General features: G+C 46.8%; 1 protein-coding gene across 2 annotated transcripts in view; it reads right to left on the bottom strand.

Annotated features, from left to right (window-relative positions):
• Positions 1 to 2,704: 2,704 nt before the first annotated feature.
• NSG2 (neuronal vesicle trafficking associated 2) overlaps positions 2,705 to 24,261 on the bottom strand; it is a 118,984-nt gene continuing 97,427 nt past the window's right edge. For both annotated transcript variants that reach the window (XM_049874344.1, XM_049874345.1), the window contains 2 exons: positions 4,329 to 4,439; positions 2,705 to 2,972 (listed from right to left, as the gene is read on the bottom strand). In XM_049874344.1, the coding sequence (XP_049730301.1) occupies positions 2,781 to 2,972; positions 4,329 to 4,439 (303 nt within the window). In that variant the 3' untranslated portion in view covers positions 2,705 to 2,780. The remainder of the gene's footprint in view (positions 2,973 to 4,328; positions 4,440 to 24,261) is intronic.

Here is a 24,261-nt window from a genome sequence, read left to right as displayed (position 1 = left end):
GTTGGAACTGACTTGACGGCAATGGATTTTTTGGGGGGTGGGTGGGGCAGGGGGGTGGTTAAGGGTCATATAGTCACTATTGTTCACAAGAGCCATTGATACTGAGTCCTGACTGAAAATAAGTGAATTCACTTCTCTGATAACTGTGACTTGACTTTCTGAGAAGTGAGCTCAGCTTGGTGGTATTCTTGGGGTCTTGTAGAGAGCGGAAGCAGTCCAGGGGAAGCAAAGAAGTCACACAAACCTGGATTCAAATCCCAGTGCCTGTGCAATGGCCCTAGGGTAGTCCCTTTGCATCTCTGAGCCTCAATCTCCTTATCTGCCAAATGGGATTAATAATCACAGCCACTGAAAACTCTATGGAGTATAGTTCAACTCTGATACATGTGGGGTTGCCATGATTCAGAATCAAATGAGTGGCCACTGGTTTATATTATTTTTGTTTGTTCACCAATATTATAACCAGGTAACCAACTGCCATCAAGTCAGTCCTGACTCATAGTCATCTCTTGTGCGTCAGATTTTTCAGAGGTAAGTCACCAGGTCTTTTTACGGAGGTGTCTCTAGGTGAACTCAAACCTCCAACTTTTCGGTTAGCAGCTGAGCATGTTAACCATTTGCACCACTCAGGGACTCTGCCAAGGTTATGAGCTAATTATGAAGACGGCCCCACTCATCACTCATTATCTTCATCCTCAATGACTAGTTGCTTTACACCAACGACATCATCTGGCTCTTCTTTTATGCTGTTTCCATGTCTGATTCCCCCTCAGGACTCCAGAGCAGTGCACATGTGTCACTCATCACTGACCCAGCACAGGCCCCGCCCCTTAGAAGGACCTCAGTGGGTGCTCCCAGGAAGGAGGACCCCGGGCTTCAGGAAAGTAGCCAGGCGCATTCCTTGGCCCTCGCTTATGGTGTCAGCATCAGTTCAAGCCCCATTTGCCTGAGGATGGGGCTCCCCCATAGCCCAGCCCCAGGCCCAGCCTAACAGGGTCCTCTGCCCTCTGAGCCCAGCCCTACCCTCTGGGGACCCGTCCCTCCCCTCCCGCCCCAACATCCTCCCCATCAGGCTCACTGAGAAGATGATAAAGAAAATAACGAAGGGAGATCAAGGCTCTCAGACACATCTATCTTTATTTGTTTCCTGTCAGAAAAATTTCAAGAATTACACCAAAAAATACTTCAGCCTCTGCTACCTACTGACAAAAATACACCACAAAATTATAAAGCGCTCAGCGGTTTTGCTAGGACAATTTGTTATTCCACCTCAGATGACAAATGAATTTACAGGTGACTCGAGGTGATGGGACGGTAGAGGAGAAGTGAGGAAAAATCAGATGATAGCGTTTGGCAGGATAGTTTGAGCTATACTAGTCTTATTACCCAGCTGTTGTGTATGATTTCGGCAACATAGCAAGCCACAAAAATGCCCTTTTAAATGGCCTGTCAGAGGCTCATGGTGAAACAGTGCCTCATTTCAAATAACCAATTGTCCCAGCCAGTTCTGGTCCTATTGGGACTCAGCTGACACCTCACAGCATGTGCCTCCCTGAAATGTTGTATGAGAGCAACATGGGAGTGCCTGGTGTGCTTCCAGGGCACGGGGAGGCCTGGCCAGTGCTGGATGCTGCCACCTTTTCAGAGCTTCTAGAAGCTTCTACAACCAGGTTGGGAAGTTTGGACAGATGTCTCCTGTCAACACAACTGAGTGAGCAAAAAACAGTCCCGTTTTTTCAGATTCCTTTAGAAGTGATCTGACATTGTTGCAGCCCAGTTCTTAAAGTCTTCTTGGTAGTCACTTGAGGTTTCTGGGTATGAGTCTTACTCTGATGGTGGTTACTATTGTTACTAGCACTTTGGGAAACATTTTTTTTTTTTTAATTTGGTGCCTTGTTTATAGCTTGGTCGCATGTTGCATGCCTGTTCCATGCCTTCCCTCCGCTTGTGGCATCTCCCCGCTTCTCTCCCTTTCTACCCCTGCCAGCTCATAAACATGGGCATTATGCAGGTGTCGATCTAGAAAAAAAGGAAAAGACAAAAGCAAATCTGCCCACTTCTCAACATTTGCTCATACAAAGCATATCACCCCAGCGTGCACTCTCAGTTGCTAGGCCAGGAGTCTGCCCCAGCCCCAGTGAGGACGTCCCTGCAGATTTGCGCTAACCTCGCACAACGAACCACAGGTCTATACATTTTCCTCTGGGTTGTGTGTCCTGGGCTTACCAGTGCTCAAATCAGGCCTTCTCTCTAGCTTGACCATTTCTAACTTCCCATATCTCTATCCTGTATACCATCAGAGAACCAAAGAGCCAAGTCTGTGTCACCCATGTGTTCTGGACCCTCCAAAGCCCACAAGGAAGCTGCAATTCCTCATCTAAACCCAGAGAGTCTGCACTCTTTACTTCCCTTCAACTTCTCCAGATTTAGCCAGTTTAACGTTATGTCTTTGTTCATTAACTTTGTTTCTTTCCTTTACTGCTTTTCAACTTTCCTATCAAAGAATAAGCAGTGGCTTTGAAAATATCTTACGTGGGAACAATCAACACGAAACATGCCTTTGTACATGAGCCTGACTCTGGAACAAATCAACAATACCAAGGGACAAAAAAAAATACTGATTCAGACAACTCCAGTGCACGATAGCTTCGGTGAGTTCCTCCCCCCCGCCCCACCCTGCCCTCCCCCACCCCCGTATCCCAGGAGTACAGTGTTGTAACTGGAGCTTGGCTTAGCCAGCGGGGCCCCTCCCCCTCCCCCATTCTGGCTGGGGTGGGCCTCTAGTGGCCCTGGGTCTTGGGCGGCTTGGGCTCATGAATGACAGCGGCTGCCGACAGCCATGGCCCGATGGCCCGGGCAGTGCTCTGCTTGGCCATGCTGTAGTGGCTGATGACCGTGTAGAAGCGGCTTCTGGAGCTGGGGTCCTGGGATGAGTAGTAAGCATCCAGGGAGGCTGGGATACAGCGCTTGTGCTGAGGAAGAAGGAGACAGAGTCAGGGTAGTTCAGTGACGGTACCCACCCCGCCGTGCAAAACAGCCAGCCCCTCTGGGAGCCACAGCCACGTCAGGCTCTCAGTCTGAGACACACAGCAGGCCTTCACCAACATCATCACCATCACCATCATTATCCTCAAACCTGCCATTTACTTGAAGCTGGAAGAGATGAACCTGATGTTGATGCTGATACAAAGCCAAGCTCCTCTGCTCATTGACTATATGACTCTGGGGATGTTGTGGGTGCCCCAAACAGATCCTTCTTATCAGGCTAGTTCACACACCCCCTAATTGCTTCTCTGGGGCCTTGCCTTCAGCTAAAGGGAGCCACTTCCTCTAGATACGTCTTGGAGGTTACTTCCCCTCTCTCCCAGGGGAGCCAATAGCCAATGACGAGTGATACAGAGGAATAAAAGCCAGACCCCCTTGTCTCAAGCGAGCTAACTCTGGGCTGTCCTTCCTTCTGCAGAGCTTCCCGTGGGAGCAGACTCAGGCTGGCCTTCAGAGGAGCCCATGTCACTCTGAGGCTTCTTCCCTGTCCTAGCCGGCTTCCCTCTCTCCCAGGTTCCTCCTGAGGGTCCTCTATCAATGAATCATTTGCATGAGAATCCCCATCTCAGGCTCTGCTTCTAGGGAACCCAACTCAAGACAATGACCTTGGACAAGTCATATCCCGTCTCTGAACCTGTTTCCTTTTTGGTTTAATGGATAAAATGATTGTGTCCGAGGTGATGAGTAAATGAATTACTGCAAGTAAAGCAGTTTCTGACATTTATGGAAGGCTGACCAGGTGTGGTAGACAGTCAGCTGGCCACCAGAGCTTTGGCTGTCCCCCTATCGTGCAGAGCAGTTGCAAGGGAGCACCTGCCCAGACAGGGACTACATTTCCCATCCTGTCCTGGCAGGGGCCATGAGACTCTTCGAAGCCAATGGAATGTGAATAAAAGTGACCGCTCCACCCAGCTCTGAAGGGCTAAGAAGTGAGCTCCTAACCAGACACATAAAACCAAAAAAACAACCAGTTGATGTCAAGTCGATTCCAACTCATGGCAACCCCATGTGTTGCAGAGTAGAACTGTGACCTTTTAGAAGAAGATCATCAGGCCTTTCTTGCAAGGTGCATCCAGGTCTGTTTGAATTGCCAGCCTTTGATTGGTAGCCCAGTGCTTAACCATCTGCACCATCCAGGGACTCCTACCAGACACATATTACAGTTTGAACGGTCTATAGGGAGGTTGATCTACCCATGGATGCCAGTGAAGAGAAGACATTGACAAGCCCTCCAATTGAAGCTGACAATGACCTGGGCCACTCACCTGGCACAAGCCCCTTACCTTATAGACAAATCCCTCTGGGCAGCTGTGATCATAGGTGAAGGCTTTGTAAACCACCAGGAACACAATGCAGGCGAGGAAAGCTAGGGCCAGGCTGACAAGGATGGTGACCTGGGGGAAAACAGAATTGAGAGTCATCAGCCACAGCTTGCCCACCTTTAATCCATGGGTGCAGCCTTGGGGACATAGAGCAGAGGCAGAGGATATGTTAGACAGAGTAAGGGACTGGGGTCCAAAGAACTGGCTCTGTTTTGACTGTCACTAACTTGGCAGTGTGACCTTCAGCAAGTTACCTGCATTCTTTTTTCTTATTTATTTATTGCGCTTTAAGTGAAAGTTTACAAATTAAGTCAATCTCTCATACAAAAGCTTATACAGACCTTGCTATGTACTCCTAGCTGCTCTCCCCCTAGTGAGATAGCACACTTCTCCTCTCCACCCTGTATTCCCATATCCATTCAACTAGTCCTTGTCCCCCTCTGCCTTCTCATCTTGCCTCCAAACAGGAGCTGCCCACATAGTCTTATGTGTCTACTTAAGCCAAGAAGCTCCCCCCTCACCAGTATCATTTTTTGTGTTATAGTCCAGTCCAATCCCTGTCTGAAGAGTTGGCTTTGGGAATGGTTCCAGTCTTGGGCTAACAGGGGGTCTGGGGACCATGACCTCTAGGGTCCCTCTAGTCTCAGTCGGACCATTAGGTCTGTTCTTCTTATAAGAATTTGAGATCTGCATCCTACTGTTCTCCTGCTCCATCAGGGATTCTCTGTTGTGTTCCCTGTCAGGGCAGTCATCAGTGGTAGCCAGGCACCATCTAGTTCTTCTGGTCTCCGGCTGATATAGTCGCTGGTTTATGTGGCCCTTTCTGTCTCTTGGGCTCATATTTACCTTATGTCTTTGGTGTTCTTCATTCTCCTTTGCTCCAGGTGGGTTGAGACCAATTTATGCATCTTAGATGGCTGCTTGCTAGCATTTAAGACCCCAGATGCCACTTGCCAAAGTAGGATGCAGAAAGTTTTCTTAATACATTTTGTCATGCCAATTGACCTAGATGTCCCTAAAACCATGGTCCCTAGACCCCCGTCCCTGCTACTCTGGCCTCTGAAGCATTCGGTTGTATTTAGGTAACTTCTTTGCTTTTGGTTTAGTCCAGTTGTGCTGACCTCCCCTGTATTGTGTGCTGTCTTTCCCTTCACCTAAAATAGTTCTTGTCTACTATCTAATTAGTAAATACCCCTCTCCCTTCCTCCCCATCCTCATAACCACCAAAGAATACTTTCTTCCGTTTAAACTTTTTCTTGAGTTCTTATAATAGTGGTCTCATAACAATATTTGTCCTTTTGCAACTGACTAATTTCACGCAGCATAATGCCTTCCAGATTTCTCCATGTTATGAGATGTTTTCACGGATTCATCATTGTTCTCACTTGTAGCATAGTATTCCATTATGTGAATATACCATAATTTATTTATTCACCCATTGATGCACATTTTGGTTGCTTCCATCTTTTTGGTATTGTAAAGAGTGCTGCAACAAACATGAGTGTGCATATATCTGTTTGTATGAAGGCTCTTATTTCTCTAGGATATATTACAAGGAGTGGGATTGCTGGATTGTATGGTAGTTCTATTCCTAGCTTTTTAAGGAAGCACCAAATCAATTTCCAAAGTGGTTGTACCATTTTACATTCCTATCAGCAAAAAAATAAAAAAATAAATAAAATTTATTTTTTTTTTACCAGCAGTGTATAAGTGCCCCATTCTTCCCACAACCTCTCCAACATTTATTACTTTGTGTTTCTTGGATTAATGCCAGGCTTGTTGGGGTGAGATTTGGGCCTCAGTTTACCCCTTTTGTAAGATACTCTTTAGAGCTTCTTTGTGACCCAACGCGTGATTTTTCCCTGTCATTTTATTTTTCCTGCTAACTGGAGGTGTGTGTGTGGTGGGGAGGGGGTGATCATTAAGCCATTACTTAGAGTGTTTACTGCCTTTCATCTCCACCACTCCCATCCCCACTACTTAATTCCAATCTCAGATTATTTCCAACTGCTTATTTCACCTCTACTTTGACATCTAATAGGCACCTGAAACACAACATTCCCAAGCTGAGCTCCTGCTTTGCTCCCACCCAGAACCTCCTATGGTATCCTCCCCATCTCAGGAAAGGTCAATTCCATCTCTGCAGTCACTCAGCCAAACTTCTTGCAGTTGTCCTTGACTCTGTCTTCTTCTCCCATTCTACATCCGCTCTACCAGCAGAACCTATCATTGCTCCTTCAAAATATGCACACAACCTGGCCATTGCTTCGCACCATGGTCCAAGCCATCATCGGCTCTCACCTGCGGTATTGCAGCCACCTTCTAACTAGTGACCCCTGGGCCCCCTACAGTGCACTCAACAACAGCCAGAGAAAGTCTTTTAAAACCCAAGTCAGTAACATCTCTTCTCTGCTCAAAAGCATCCAATGGTCTCCAATGCACTCAGAGTAAATGCCAAGCTCCCAACAATAATCTACAAGCAAGATTTAAAAAAATAATAATACAACATCAAACTGGCGGACACCATGAGTATTTATCAGAAAGGAGGAAATTGTTCATTTTCAGAGCCACTTCTCGGTTTGACTGGCCCCACCAGGGGCTGGGGGAGGAGGAAATGGGGAGTGACTGCTTAATGGTTTTATATCGCTTCCTTTGAGGATGATTAATATGTTTTAGAACTAGTTAGAAGCAGTGGTTGCACAACACGGTGAATGTACTCAATGCCACTGAATTATTCACTTTAAAAAAGGTTCATTTTATGTTATATGAATTTCACCTCAATTGAAAAAAAAAAAATGCCCAGAGCCCAGCCAGCAGCCTGGCACCCACAGCTCTGCCCAGCAGGTAGCCTTTTGCCCCAGTGGTGACTCTTCCTGTTAAAAGGGGCTTCATGATCCTGCTAGCATTGCCTCACCTGGCAGAGAACATGGCCTGGGCCAAGAGAGCCCCCTATGACACGGGAACACAGATGTGGCAACAGGCACGTGGTGGACAAAGATGCGGCTGCAGACCATGCTTGTGCAGGGATTGCCAAGGAGCTGTGGCCCACTCAGCTGCCCCGGCCCAGTGCAGTGCCTGGGGGAGCCCCCAGAAAGCCTCTTGTCCTAATGACCAGGCATCATTCCAGCCCCTGAATGAGTAGAGGCCAGGCATCTTAGCAGCCTCTGAAGCAGATGAGGCCTCCAGCACGGGCATAACCAGACTGGGCCGCACACTTCCCCTGGTCAGCAGCGGGTTGGGGAGGAGGCACTGGGAGCTGGAGCAGGGCCAGTGTGCCTGTCAGTGGGACAGGTTCCCCCACAGTGTGGGGACTTCCACACCTAACAGCTCTGAGTTTACAACCCCCACCTAGGAGGGTCTCCAGAGCCTGACGGGGTAGCACAGAGTGAGACTTCAGCAAACGTTTCTGGAAAGTGGGGTGGGAATGGGAGAAAAAGAGGGAGGAATCTTTTCTCTACAGTGGTTTCAACTCCAGCGGTTGCCCCCAACCCTGCGGATTCTAATTTAATTGGTCTGGGGTGGGTGGGTCCAGGACATGGGTGTTTTTAGAAATTCCTCGGGTGAATACAACATGCAACCAGGCAGGAGACCCATGTCAGCATGACTGTGATTCAGTTGTTCTCAGCCTGGCTGCATGCTGTTAGAATCACCTGGGGAGCTTTTAAGACAACCCTGATGCCAGGACCCCACCCTGACCAGTTCCATTAGAGCTTCTGGGGGTGGGTCCAGCCATCCAGGCATCAGAACTGTTTAGAGCTCCAAGGTGGCTCCAGAGTCTGGCCTGCATCAGGTAGAGAGCTGCCTGCAGAAACCGGACCAGGGGCCCTATGTCTGAGGAGCAAGAGTTTGATGCTGAGTGGACCCGGGACATGCAACCACCTTGGACCCTGCCTGAGCAAGGCCAACTCCTGTCAAGGTGCCATACGCCTGTTATCCTCAATCACAGAATGAACTGAGGCCACCTAGGCTGAAAAAGTGTATTCTTCCCTGTGCTGTACCTTGCTGACTTCTGCACCTCAGGGCCAGTCCTTTCCAGAGCACCTTGGGCATCAGACAGCACACAGGTGGACCGGGCACTGGCCACTCAAGTCCTCAACTCTACATGCAACATAGGGTGTGGCACCATAAGCAAGGTCATTGGCACAGAGGGCTGCTGGAACCTACTGTCAAGGTGGGGTGGGGAGGTGAGGGAAGGTGGAGCTGACACCAGCAGTGACTCCTTGGAAGAATAATAGGAAGTGTGAGGAGGAGACGGGGGAAGTTAGGAGCATAGGAAATCACATCTGCCATGGAACAGAAGCTGGAGAGAAGAGGGCCCATTCCAGAAACATCACATGGTTTGGCATGGCTGGCCCGGAGGGTACAAGTGAGGGAGAGGCCTGGGGAGCTGGGTAGGTGGGCAGAGGCCAGGTAATAAAGGAGCAGGCTAAGGAACTTGGACTTTATCTCAAGGATGACAGGGAACCACTGAAGGCTTTAAGCAGGGAAGTGACATGATCAGAATGACACTTCGGAGGGATGTCTCTAGGAGTAGCATGGAGGGAGGTGTATAGGGGACAAGGCTGGAGGAAGGGAGGCCAGTGGGAGGCTGATGCATTGGGGTGGCCTGAGGCAGTAGATGGAAGGAGCCAATGGTCTGAGAAGGTCTAGGAGGTGAGCGGAACCCCTGGGTAGGGCAAACGGTTAACACAATAGGCTGCTAACCAACAGGATGCAGATTCCAGTCCACCTAGAAGCCCCTTGAGAGAAAGGCCTGGCTACCTATTTCCCAAAAATCAGCTACTGAAAACCTTCTTAAACACAGTTCTACTCTGACACTCATGGGGTTGCTATGAGTTGGAGTCACCTTAATAGCACCTGGTTTGTTTGTCTTTTTAGGTTAGCAGAATGAAGTGGAGAAGAGAATAAGGGGTCACGTCCTGGGCGGAACAGTGACATTTGAACTTTTCTGTATTCAGATGACAGAGTCAGCATTTGTTGTCGGGTGGGGAGGGGAGAGGGAGCTTTCGGACTTGGTTCCCAGGCCAAAATTTCCTGAAAGCCTGAGAATGGCCACCCAGAGCTTGCGTCTCCCCTCTCACGGGGCTGGGTCCCTGCAGCAAAGCTCCTGACAGGGAGAAGAGGCTTGGAGCTCCAGGAGGAGAAACCCCCACTCCCTCAGGGAGCGCGTGAACACGAAAGCCTGCCTCCGCGTCAATATTTACCGACTCGCTTTATATAACCTCACTCCTCAGAGACGCTCTAAAGCCCTTGGTTTTACCTCTTGAATATAACAACTTGGGACTAGAAATAAACAACTTGTTGGCACTCCGTTATTGGATTTGAGTGTTTCATTAGCGATTTTATCCTCACCACATGAAAACACCCTCCCTGTTCCCCACCTGCCTGCCTGTTCACCCACTCACTCATTCATTCCCTTATCGATTCATTCAGCACATGTTTACCAAAGGGCCTTCTGTGAGAGTGACATGGTGACACGATCATTGCTTCAGAGAGCTTCCAGTAGGGAAAGAGTCAGACATTGAACAAGCAAATAACCAAATAAATAATTACAAAGTAAGGACTGAAGAGGATCCTGGAACAGGGCATCAGGGAAGGGGGCAGGGGGACTAAGGAGCCAGGCACTGGAAAACCCCAGGCCAGAGGTGGACAGCAGCCTCCCCAAAAACCTACAATGGGAGGAGGGCCTGAAGGAACCTTCTGGTTGTGAGGAAGAAGGGAAAGAGGAGAGAGCGCTGGGGAGGGGCTGGCGAGGCAAGCAGGGCCCGGGCTCCACAGAGTTCCTTGTTGTTAGCTACGGTAGAGTCAGCCCCCAGCTCGTGCTGACCTCATGTACAACGGAAGGAAATGCTCCCTGGTCTGTGCCAGCGCCACGGTCAGTTGTGGATTGGACCAGTGTAATCCATAGGGTTATCATCGGTTGATTTTTGGAAGTAGATCCCTAGGCCTTTTTCCTAGTCCGTCTTAGTCTAGAAACCTGTTCAGTGCCACAGCCATACAGAAGCCTTCTCTGACAGACAAGTGGTGGCTGCACATGAGCTGCCTTGGCCAGGAATCAAATCTGGATCTCCCGCATGGAAGGTGAGAGTTCCAGCACTGAGCCACCACTGCCCACGATGAGCTTAGGAGGCCAAAATCATCCTTGTCCTGCCCACAAAAGGTGCCTCCCTCCTGCTTTCCGGTTAAAATCCACACTCCACCTGACCTCCCAGGCCATCCTGGCCTCTGTCACCCTCCATCCTCCTCTCCCCACTCCCAGGCCCACACTTTGCCCTCCAGCCATCCTGCTGTTTCACTTTTCCAGGCCTTGGCCTGGACCTAGAATTCCTGTGAGTCCTCCGTCTTCAGGGAGAACGTCCCCTCAGGCTTCCAGGGCAGCCCTGGGGTCCCCTGTCTGCACTCTGCCCCTCCCTGCTCTGTCCCCAGGGCCTGCTGCATCTACTCCAACTAAGCACACTGCGACGGAGCCCTTCCCAACTCCCACCTCTGACTCTCCTTCTGTGGGGGTGCCTCGGGCAAAGGTCTCATTCCTTCCCTTGGTGCCCAGCACCCACCAGGACTCACCTGGAGCGAGCGCCAATAGACGTTCACTGAACTGAAATGCTGGCCTGAGACCTCCTCCCACCCCGACCCATATTCTTCCCCCAGACAGGGACAGACATTCAACCTGCTGGAAACTACATTTTGTTTGTGTGTGGATGGAGCACTGAAATATCTGTACTGTGTCCTCTGTTCTTTTCCGTCTTCTACTCTCAACCCTGAAGAAGCCTAGGTGGCACAGTGATTAGGCACTGGACTGCTAACTGAAGGGTCAGTGGTTCGAACCCAACAGCAGCTCCACGGGAGAAAGATGAGACAGTCTGCTTCCATAAAGATTACACACTTGGAGACCCTATGGGGCACTTTTACTCTCCCCTGTAGGGTCACTGTGGAAACCCTGGTGCTGTAGTGGTTAAGAGTTACAGCTGCAAACCAAAAGGTTGGCAGTTCGAATCCACCAGGCGCTCCTTGGAAACCCTATGGGGCAGTCCTACTCTGTTCTATAGGGTCGCTATAAGTTGGAATCGACTCGAAGGCAACAGGTTTGGTTTTTGGTTTTTTATAGGGTCACTATGAGTTGGAATCAACTCAGTGGCAATGGGTTGCTCTCAACCCCACCAACTCTACCCACCACCAGTCCATCACACATGTGCCAAGAAAAAGACCTTAACCTGAAAAAAAAGAAACAGGGTTTGGATTAGCATCAGCTAAGACCTGCCCAAGATTGCTCCTTAAGGTGGTTTCTGTGTTTTGTTTTGTTTTATTGTGCAGGAACCCCAGGTCCAAAAGACATGCTCTGCTCCCAGCTCTGCTTTCTGGTGGTACGAGGTCCCCCTGACTCTCTGCTTGCTTCTCTCTTATATATCTCAAAAGAGATTGGGTCAAGATACAATCCAATCTTATAGACTGAGTCTTGCCTCATTAACATAGCTGCCACCTATCCCACCTCATTAACATCATAGAGGTAGAATTTACAACACATAGGAAAACCAACCACATCAGATGACAAAATGGTAGACAATCACACGATACTGGGAATCATGGCCTAGCCAAATTGATACACACGTTTTTGAGGGACACAATTCAATTCATGATACTTGTTATTTTCCATTTTTCTGAGAATAGCCATCCTAGTAGGTGTGAAGAGGTGTCTCATTATGGCTTTGATTTGCATTTCCCTAATGACTAATGGCATTGAGCACCTTTTTATGTGCTTATCAGTTGTTTCTATATCTCTTTGGAGAAATGTCTATTCAAATTCTTTGCCCATTTTTTAAATTGTGTTGCTTTACGCTTTTGTTCTCCTTAAGCTTTTGAGCCTACGTCAGGAAGACAATAGAAGAAGAATATAAGACAGAATATGAAGTTAACAACTCTGGCAAAAATGTGTTGGCATTGGAGTCATAATGATGCCCCGCCTACATGATTCATTACTCCATATGATAATAATAACGGTAACAGTAACAATGGATACTAACTTTACTGGGAACTTACTAGGTGCCGATAACACCACTACCATATGAAACAAGTGCAATTATTATCCCCATTTTGCTGGTGGGGAAATTGAAGCTCTGAGATGTTAAATGACTTGCCTAAGGTCCCACAATTAGTAAAAAGAAGAAAGAGACAATGCACCGAGGTGTCTCACAGGCACCTTGAACTCACCATGTCCAGATCTAACCTGGGTGTCTTCCCCCTCAGTCTGGGTGGAAGGTGGCACTGCCTGCCCATCTCTGGAGCCTGAGCTTCCGAAGCCATCCTCACCTCTCTGCTCCCAGAGCCAGCCTCCAGCTAGTCCCCAGCTCCAGTAGCTTCTGCCTCTGACGTGGTTAATTTATCAGTCCCCATTGTCTTCAACATGACTTCCCTGGCTAGGACCACCATCACCTACTGCTAGGTGGCACAGCAGCCTCCTCACTGCTCTCCTGGCCTCCAGTCTCTCGGCTTCTGGTTCACCCTAGACTTTCTAACAAACCCACCAATCATGCTGCTTCCCTGACAAATGAGCCCTCACCCTACGGGACCAAGACTTAACACCTTAGCAGAGCAGACAAGGCCCTTCCCAATTTAACCTGGACTTCCCCTTCCTAGCTTAACTCCTTGCCTCCATACTCTAGGCACTGCACTCCCGGAAGGCACCATCTTTGTTTTTGCAGGTATTTGTCCCTCAGCCTAGAATTTGAATTTCCACTTCCCAGTCAGTCACAAACCAAAAACCCAAACCCGCTGCCATCAAGCAGATTCTGGCCCATAGCAATCCCATGTGTTATAAAGTAGAACTGCTCCATAAGCTATAATCTTCATGGGATCACCAGGCCCTTCTTCTGTGGCGCTGCTGGGTGGGTTTGTACCACTAATCATTTGGTTCAGTAGCCAAGTGAAAAACTGGGCCACCCAGGGACCTGCTGTTCATCCCGGGTCCAGTTAGAATATATCCTCTTCCCAACGTCTTCCTCAAAAGTCTCCATGCAGTATTTCACCACACCCCCATCTGCTCACTGCTCACTAAGGCACTCTCCTCAGTGCAGGATACTGAACCTCACCCATCTGCTTCCCCTCCCGAGAGGCGGTGTGGAATCACGCCTTATACTTCCATTCACTAAGCACTAAGTGTTACTCATTTATTTACTCATGTAAGCCTTACAATAGCCCCCTGAGGTCAGTACTATTGTATCTTCATTGTTTAGATGAGGAGACTAAGGCACAAAGAGACCGCATAATTTTCTCAAGGTCACACAGCTAATAAGCGATGCAGTCAGGATTCCAACTCTACGAAGTAGGACCTGGTCTCTTAGCCTGAGCTATGCTCCTCATAAATCATAGACTAGATATTTACTTGGTGTTGTTGTTAGTTGCCATCGAGTTGGCTCCAATTCATAGCAACCCCAGGTACTACACAAAGAAACGTTGCCTGGACCTGTGCCATCTTCATGGTCATCGGTGTGCTGGAGTCCATTGTTACAGCCGCTGTGCATTTTGAGTGCCTTCCAACCTAGCAGGCTCATTCTTCAGCATTCTATTGAACAATATTCTGTGTGACCTATTGGGTTTCATTGGCTAATTTTTGGAAGTAAATCACCAGGCCTTTCTTCCCAGTCTGTCTTTGTTTGGAACCTTTGTTGAAACCTGCCCACAATGGGTGACTCTGGTGGTATTTGAAATACCAGTGGCAACACACAAGCCACCAAAGTACGACAAACTGACAGATAGGTGGTGGTTTACTTTTACTAATTTAGTTTACTTATACTCTAAATATTAACTGAGCACTCACAAGGTGACAGAGATAATGCTACATGCTGGGACTTCACTTTCAGCTAGTAGTCAAGAGTTTAACTGTTTGTCCAATAACGTGCAAGGTATTGTGTCAAGTGCTTTAATCCTCATGATAGTCCTATAAGCTTCATTATTGCCCCCATTTTACAGCTATGAAAACTGATGCAGAGGGGTTTAGTAACTTGTCTGTAGCACATGGTTATTTAAGTAGCAGAGTCTGACTGGAATGCTGGAATATCTGATTCTAAAACACTCAAGCCTAATCCCTCCTATAGCAGGAAAGAAGTATTGTTTCCATTCCTGGAGCACCATTTGCTTGCAATAGTGCAATGAAGCAAGATGTTACGCACAATACGTTCTGTGAACTTAGTCTAGGGGAACACGTCCCCATAGATGGGAAAACCCCAGGAATAAGGAAGGAAATGGAGAGAAACAAGGATTCTCCCACTATCTGCCAAGCCAGGGTCTTTGTAGTACCAGGAAACACAAACCTCATCAACATTCATGTACTGCTGCCTCTTGGCACCACAATGCCTATACACCTCCCATTTTTACGAAGAATGCGAACCCCGGAAACCTCAGAGCAATAGAAGCACTCACATTGGGGAAATAAAACTTTGTGGGGAGGTAAAAACAGAATGCCCAACAGACATTCATCTTTTGGATGTGGCAGCCGGAACCTCCAGAGACAGAATTAGGCCACCTGGAGCCTTGTTCCTGGCTCTGCCCCAAAGAACCTGACGAGATGACTTGAGCAGGAAGTGTGATAGGATTGCAGCTTCTTTAAGTCTTACCCAGACAACACTGTGATTTTCTTAGACTTTCCCTAGCACCAAGCAGTGAATGGAGCAGACAGATTATCTAGGCTGGAAGCCCAGCTCTGCCACTTACTCACTGTGTGACACTGGGCAAGTTTGTGCCCTTTCCAAGCCTCAACTTACTTGTCTCTAAAATGGGATGGCACTGATAGCTACCTCACACTGGCCATTGTAAGTGTAAATGAGGAAGTGTATGGAAAACACCTGTTTGAGGCCTGGTCCACGGCAGATGCTCAACACTTTGTATTAATGACCTTAGTTAGCCACATGGAGTGCTTACATGTATTATGTCATTTCACGTAGGTAGGTACTAATGATGTGCCCATTCTACAGATGCTGTATCAGAGGCAGATGAAATAGCTTTGCATAAGTGAGGGGCAGAGTGAGGATTTGAACTTCGTCATATCTAACTCAAAAGCCCAGCTGCCTAACCATATATTATGCTGCCTGTCTCTGTTAGAGCATGTTTTTTTATTAAAAGTGTGTTGCAGCATTATGAGAAGGATGATATTGGAAGTCCAAGCGGAAAAACACCCATTAAAATCCTGCCATCATCCTAAGTCCATTTCTACCTCCTTGCTTCTTGTTCCCATGCACACCCATCCCAGCGTAAATCTTGATTCCTTCTGCTCCATCTCTTTTTCCACACATGTTGCCACTCCAACTGTCTATGGTCACATAGAACATGCTAACATAGCAAGCCTGGACCACCTGAGAACTTAGACAGGCCTCAATTTTGCCATCAGTAAAATGGCTCTGAATCATTACACTCACCACACAAAACTGTCATGAACCACAAACAAGATAGATAATGCAAAAGTACCATCCATGTGAATGTTAAAGCGATAAACTAGGCTTCTTGTTGCCATCATTTGTTGCTATTGTCATAGTTGTGCATCACTGAATCTGTTCTATTACTTCCTGAGCACAAGGACCACTGGGTGCTGCCCTGTGTTGCTGTTACCTGTGACCTGTCCTCCCCAACAGACTGACGGCCCCTCAAATGCAGGCTGTACTCTCTGTCTCTGGGCTTTCCCAGGGCCTGAGCATCCTACCCTCTAAAGAGTTCTCTAGTGATCAGTGTAAGTGGGACAGAAAGCATCTGTGGTATGGACCATCTCCACTCACCTCTTCCGCCTCCCCCCACCCAGTCCATTCTCCCTGCTGGCCCCCAAAGGGATCTTCCTAATTACTCCTCTCAGCATGACATTGTGGGGCTGAAACTTCCCATCTCCTGGCACAAGTTGAATGAGCATCTAAGGAGTCTGATAAAATGTGGAGTCCTGAGCCCTGTGCCCTGAGACTCTGAACCTCTTGATCTGCCACAACACCCAGAGAGCAGCATTTCCAACACACATTCAGGAGGTTTGGATGCAAGGGACCTGGAGCCTGTACTTAGAGAAAGATAAGGTCCAAAGCCCTTTTTCTGGCTTTTAAAAAGAGGGCAAGGAGCTAACATCCTGTGACTCTCAGATACTCCTTTTGGTACTATATGTATTACTCACTCAGTCCTACCCAGAAGCCTATAGAGTACTGTTGATATTCCTGGTTTTCAGACGGTGAAAGTGAGGGTTGGAGAGGTTGAGTACATTGCCAGGATTACCAGCCTATCAGCAGGGGAGCAAGACCTAGAAGCAAAGTCTATCCGGATTCAAAACACATTTTCTTTTCCTGGCACTGTGCTTCAGAGAGCCCCTGCCTACCTGTTAAGACTCACCAATCGATACTGCCCCAAGAACTCTCTCTCACACACACACACATACACACACACTCGTACACACACATGCACTCACACTCCACACACACACATTCACACACAGTACAGTCCTGGCTCCAGAAACTTCTAGGCTCTTTCCTACTGGTGTGCTTTTCTACTGCCTAGGATCCCCTCGCCTCCCTCTCTTCCCTTGGAGGGTGTTCCCCATACACGACCTTTTCCTCTAAATGAAGCTTCTCTGCAGCTCCCTCAGCTCTGGATACTAACCTCGGTCACACGTTGCTCTGCATTAATGGCTTCTCAACCAGTCAGCCAGCCCACCAAGACCATGTACACCTCAGGCAGGCACTGTACCTCAGCGGCCCGTGCCCAGCTCATGGCCAGAACCTGGCACAAAGAGCACATGGGTGCACTTCAAAGGACTCACAGTCCACAATCGCCACACCCAGAGTCACGTCCAGAGCAGAACTCAGAGGGCCATCTGTGTGGGTACCAGCTACAGTCCAAGGATCACAGAGGCCTCACAACATCCCAGCCAACCTGCTTGTCTGAACACAGCCTGCACAGGCATCTCCATGGAGATGGGAGCCCCACAGTCCAAATAGCTTATTCCATTAAGCTAGTTTCATTCCTCAATCCTCTTTCTTGGCAGAAAAGTTGATAAAAAAGAATCAGGTCAGCAAAATTGGTTTAGAAAATTAGAAATCATCTTCTCTAAGTTCCAATGTGTGGCTCCGCTAGGCATGCCAGCAGGGGTTTCCAAGCCAGATAAACTGCTCCGCATCTTCCTATAATTCCTGCAAGGGTAGGAAAGCATGCTTGCCAATACCACAATCTCACACACACAGATGTATCGCCTCTGGACACGAGTCAGCCACAGTTGGGCGAGACAGCATTTCTGCCCCCTCCTCAATTTGCTCCCTTTGTCCATGAGAAGGAAAGAATTTCTACCCAATCTTCTACCTACTCACCCCTCCCACCCTACACACACATACACACACACAGACACATATGCACACTCTTACCTAACGGCAGTCTTGGAGGACATTTCCACAGAAAAGAGGGAACAGAGCAGGCCTAACTGCCATTCTTGAACAGGTCTGCTTCCAGGGTTGAGCCTCAGTTGGCATCTGGAAACTTGGGTATTGGAAGAGTTCCCACCAATTCCAGAACTGGTAACAGTGGCTCACTGTGCCCAAACCATCTGTATAAACAATATGGTTTATACTGACCACCTGGTTTCCTTCTAGAATTTCGCTGGGTGTCAGGCAGGATTTGCTATTGACCAGCACCCAGTAAAAACCCTGAGCAATGAGTCTTCAATAGACAACATTTCACACACGTTGTCACAATTCATTGCTGGGGAATTAAGCACACGCATGTGACTCCATGAGGAGAGGGCTCTAGAAGCTTGTGCCTGGTTTTCCCAGACTTTGTCCCATGCGCGTTTTCCCTTTTCTGATTTTACTTTGCATCTTTTCACCGTAATAAATCATAGCTGTGAGTACAACTATTTGCTGAGTCCTAACAAATCATCAAACCTAAGGGTGGCCCTGGGCGTCCCCCTTCCTTGTTCTCCCTAAAGAAGAAGGCATTATGTGTCTTATTTTTCAGAATACTGTGTCTTAAAGGGAGACTGTAGGCTCTAACTCTTAACTTTTCCCTTCCTGTTCCCCAGAACCCAGGGCCCACCACTCCCCTTCTGTTACTTCTTGCCTCATGTGTCAGGGAGAAGGCGTGGGCCTTACTCTTTCTGCACTGGAGGAATGGGGTCATCTCTTCTTGGGTCTGTCCCTCTCCTCCCTTGTGGCCTTCTGACCTCAGCCATCCCTGGGGAGCCTGTCACTAGAAGTTAGGAACAAACACACTCTCCTACCATCTACATCACACTTTTCCCCCTGGTGGTGGTGAGTACACTTTGGACTGACTGTTCCTTGCATTGCAGTGGGGGGATCCTTCTCTGGGATTGTTGTTATTAGCTGCCTTCAAGTTGGCCCCAACTCATGGAGATCCCAAGCACCATGGAAGAAAACGCCGCCCAGTTCTGAACCATTCTCACAATTGGCTAGGGATCAGACCGCTGTAACCCATAGAGTTTTTGGAGGCTGATTTTTGGGAGTAGATCACCCGGTCTTTCTTCTGTGGCACCCATGGGTGGATTTGAACTGCCAACTTTTCAGTTAATAGCCAAGCACAAACCATAAGTGTCACCCAGAGACCTTAAAACTCTCCCTAACACAAAAAAAGACAGACCCAGAAAAGTTCCCCCACATGTCTGTCAATCTGTCATACTGTGGGGGCTTGCATGTTGCTGTGATGCTGGAAGCTATGCCACCGGTATTCAAATACCAGCAGGGTCACCCATGGTAGACAGTTTCAGCTTAGAGTCCAGACTAAGACAGACTAGGAAGAAGGACCTGCCAGTGAAAACCTAATGAATAGCAGCAGGACATTGTCAGATATAGTGCCAGAGGATGAGCCACTCAGGTTGGAAGGCACTCGAAATACAACTGGGGAAAAGCTAGTACCTCAGAGTAGAGTTGACCTTAAAGTGAAGTGGATGGAGTCAAGCTTTCAGAACTTTCATTTGCTGATATGACCTGACTGAAAATGAGAAGAAACAGCTGCAAATATCCATTGATAATCAGAATATGGAATGTATGAAATATGAATCTAGGAAAATTGGAAATCATCAAAAATGAAATGGAATGCATAAGCATTGATACCTTGGGCATTAGTGAGCTGAAATGGACTGGTATTGGCCATTCAGAATCAATCATACGGTCTGCTATGGCAGGAATGACAACTTGAAAAGGAATGACGTCACATTGATAGTCAAAAAAGAACATTTCAGGATCTATCCTGAAGTACACTGCTGTCAGTGATAGGATAATATCCATATGCCTACAAGGAAGACCAGTTAATTCAACTCTTATTCAAATTTACACATCAAACAGTAAGGTCAAAAATTAAAAAATTGAAGATTTTTACCAACTTCTGTCATCTAAAATTGATCAAACATGCAATCAGGATGCACTGATAATTACTGGTGATTGGAATGCGAAAGTTGGAAACAAAGAGGAAGGATTGGTAATTACAAAATATGGCCTTGGTGATAGAAGCGATGCCAGGGATTGCATGATAGAATTTTGCAAGACCAAAGACTTCATTGCAAATACTTTTTACAACATAAACAGCAACTATACACGTGGGCCTCACCAGATAGAATACACAGAAATCAAATTGACTACATCTGTGGAAAGAGATGATGGAAAAGCTCAATATTATCAGTCAGAACTAAGCCGGGGCCAATTGTGAAACAGATTATCAATTACTCATATGCAAGTTCAAGCTGAAACTGAAAAAAATTAGAACAAGTCCACGAGAGCCAAAACATGACCTTGAGTATATCCCACCTGAATTTAGAGACCATCTCAAGAATAGATTTGATACATTGAACACTAATGACCAAAGACCAGACAAGTTGTGGAACAACATCAAGGACATCATACATGAAGAAAGCAAGAGATCATTGACAAGACCAAGACGGATGTCAGAAGAGACTCTGAAACTTGCCCTTGAACATCGAGTAAATTACCCATTGCTGTCAAGTTGATTCCAACTCACAGCGACCCTATAGAACAGTGTAGAACTGCTCCATAGGGTTTCCAAGGAGTGCCTGGTGGATTCAAACTGCTGACCTTTTGGTTAGCAGCTGTAGCTCTCAACCACTACACCACCAGGGTTTCCATCAAGTAGCTAAAGCAAAAAATGAAATGAGGAATGGAAGACTTGAAAGGGTGGCTCAAGAAGACAAAGTAAAATATTATAATGACATGTGCAAAGACTTGGAGACAGAAAATCAAAAGGGAAGAACATGCTCCGCATTTCTCAAGCTGAAAGAACTGAATCAAAAATTCAAGCCTTGAGTTGCTATGTTGAAGGATTCTACAGGGAAAATATTAAACGATGCAGGAAGCATCAAAAGAAGATGGTAGGAATATACAGAGTCACTATACCAAAAAAAATTGGTCAACATTCAACCATTTCAAGAGGTAGCATATGATCAGGAACCCACTGTACTGAAGGAAGAGGTCCAAACTTCTCTGAAGGCAAGGGCAAAAAACAAGGCTCCAGGAACTGACAGGATACCAATTGAGATGTTTCAATAAATGGACGCAACACTGGAAGTGCTCACTCATCTATGCCAAGAAATTTGGAAGACAGCTACGTGGCTAGCCAACTGGAAGAGACCCATATTTATGCCTATTCCAAAGAAAGGTGATCCAACAGTATACGGAAATTATTGAACAATATCATCAATATCACACACAAGTAAAATTTTGCTGAAGATTATTCAAAAGCAGCTACAGCAGTACCTCGACAGGGAGCTGCCAGAAATTCAAGCCAGATTCAGAAGCGGGCATGGTACTAGGGAAATCATTGCTGATGTCAGATAGATTCCGGCTGAAAGAAGAGAATACCAGAAACATGTTTAACTGTGTTTTATTGACTATGCAAAGGCATTTGACTGCGTATATCATAACAAATTATGGTTAACATTGTGAAGACTGGGAATTCCAGGACACTTAATTGTGCTCATGAGAAACCTGTACATAGATCAAGAGGCAGTCGTTCAAAGAAAACAAGGGGATACTGCATGGCTTAAAGTCAGGAAAGGTGTGCTTCAGGGTTGTATCCTTTCACCACACCTATTCAATCTGTATGATGAGAAAATAATCTGAGAAGCTGGACTATATGTAAAAGAACTGGATATCAGGATTGGAGGAAGACTCATTAACAACCTGTGATATGCAGATGACATAACCTTGCTTGTTGAGGGTGTGGAGGACTTGAAGCACTTACAGATGAAGATCAAAGACTACAGCCTTCACTACGGGTTACAACTCAACATAAATAAAAATCCTCACAACTGGATCAATAAGCAACATCTCGATAAACAGAGAAAAGGCTGAAGTTGTCAAGGATTTCATTTTACTTGGATCCACAATCAACGACCATGGAAGCAGCAGTCAAGACATTAAAGGAAGTAAGTGGCCATTTAAGATGCATCAATTGGTCTCAATCCACCTGGAGCAAAGGAGAATGAAGAACACCAAGGACACAAGATAATTACAAGCCCAGGAGACAGAAAGGGCCACAGAAACCAGAGACTACATCAGCCTGAGACCAGAAGAACTGGATGGTGCCCAGATACAACCGATGACTGCCCTGACAGGGAACACGACAGAGAACCCCTGAAGGAGCAGGAGAGCAATGGGATACAGACCTCAAATTCTCATAAAAAGACCAGACTTAATGGTCTGACTGAGACTAGAAGAACCCCAGTGGTCATGGCCTCCAGACCTTCTGTTGACCCAGGACAGAAACCATTCCCAAAGGTAACTCTTCAGACAGGGATTGGGCTGGACAATGGGTTGGAGAGGGATGCTGGTGAGGAGTGAGCTTCTTGGATCAGATGGACACTTGAGACTATGTTGGCATCTCTTGCCTGGAGGAGAGATGAGAGGGTACAGGGAGTTAGAAGCTGGTGAAATGGACAGGAAAAGAGAGACTGGAAGGAGGGAGTGGGCTGTCTCATTAGGGGGAGAGCAATTGGGAGTATATAGCAAAGTGTATATAAGTTTTTGTGTGAGAGACTGAGCTGATTTGTAAACTTTCACTTAAAGCACAATAAAAATTAAAAAAAAGAAAAGAAATCAAAGGATACATTGCATTGGACAAATCTACTGCAAAAGATCTCTTTAAAATGTTTAAAAGGCAAAGATGTCACCTTGAAGACTAAGGTGCGCCTGACCCAAGCCATGGTGTTTTCAATCACCTCGTATGCTTGCCAAAGCTGGACGATCAAGAAGGAAGACCCAAGAAGAACTGATGCCTTTGAATTGTGGTAATGGTGAAGAATACTGAATATACCATGGACTGCCAAAAGAATGAACAAATCTCTTTTCGAAGAAGTACAGCCAGAGTGCTCCTTCAAAGCAAGGATGGTGAGACTACATCTCACATACTTTAGACATGTTATCAGAAGGGATCAATCCCCAGAGAAGGATATCATGCTTAGTAAAGCAGAGGGTCAATGAAAAAGAAGGATTGACACAATGGCTGCAACAATGGGCTCAAGACCAGACAGTGTTTGGTTCTGCTGTACATAAGGTCGCTATGAGTCGGAATCGACTCAACAGCACCTAACAACAACAACAAATCCCCATCAGACTACAAGTGTGAGTGAGTAAAGGCTGGCTCCCAATCCACTTGCTCCTCTTGGTTTACAGTTTAGTGTTCCAGTCAAGGTGCTCACCATTTCACCTTTAAATAAGATCTACCCTCAGGTATTCTCATGGCAGATATATATGCTTCACTGTGACCTCAGAGCGAATACCTTCCCACCAGTCTGTTCTATCCTGATAAAACCAGAAAAACAGGGATGTGACAAGGGCCTTGGCTTTGAAGTCAGAGTGCCTGTGACTGGATTCCAGTCACCTCCTGGCTCTGTTAGTACATTCCTGGGGCCTCAGTTTTTTCTTCTGGAAATTGGGATCGTAGTAACTACCTTGACCCACTCATGTGAGGATGAAATGAGGGCATTGTGTGAAAATGCTGAGCACAGCATCTGGCCCAAAGCTGGGGCACAAAGAGATCCATCCCATTCTTCATTCTCACCAAGGATCTAGAAGGAAAGGATGTGCTTCAGTTCCCAAATCTTGCTGCGTCTACCCACCCTATGGTTCCCATGCTTTGATATTTTTTCCCCTGCCAAACAGACTGCATTCATTAAATATTAATGAATGAATTTTCCTGTTTGGGATTCATCAGACTCACATGCCTACCTGAATAGAAGATAACCACAGTGACCAGAAGAAAGACCTCTGGTTGGTCTGTTTGAAAGGCATAATTCCCTTTGGGTTATGAAATACTTGAATGAGGCTGAAGACAGTCATCACTCCTGGCCTGAGGTGGTCGGGAACCAGTGTAGATTACAAGAACAGACACTCTCTTTAGTTGCAGCTCTACCCTTTTCCGTCTGTATGACTTTGGACATGTTCTGTCACATCTCTAAGCCTGTTTCTTCATCCATAAAACGGGAGTTACAATGATCACTAGCTCCCAGAAGGAAATGTCAACCCTTAAGTGGCAGGAAAGATCCAGAGAATGATCATCTGTTGATGGCCTTGTTGGCTACCCACAGTTTTGTTTAATTCCTCAGTTGTTAGTGCGGTCAATTACTGTAGAGGGAATTGGCTTTGTTGACGGGCCATGCTCCCATAGTCCAAGATGATTGCATTAGGAAGGCTTAAGATAAACATTAAAAAAATTATTAAACACAGCAACAATGCTTGGAGCCCTAATACACGGCATAAACAGTATATAAAACAGTATTAACAGTGCAGAAGAGAAACTAGACAACTGGGAGCTCCTAAAAATCAAACATCTATGCTTGTCCAAAGACTTCACCAAAAGAGTAAAAAGATTACCTACAGATCGGCAAAAACTTTTTAGCTATGACATTTCTAATCAGCGTCTG

The sequence above is a fragment of the Elephas maximus genome, chromosome 2 (genome assembly GCF_024166365.1).
Source record: "Elephas maximus indicus isolate mEleMax1 chromosome 2, mEleMax1 primary haplotype, whole genome shotgun sequence".
NCBI lineage: Eukaryota > Metazoa > Chordata > Mammalia > Proboscidea > Elephantidae > Elephas > Elephas maximus.
Note: the sequence above shows the minus strand (reverse complement) of the source record. Positions and strands in the feature narration are given on the sequence as shown.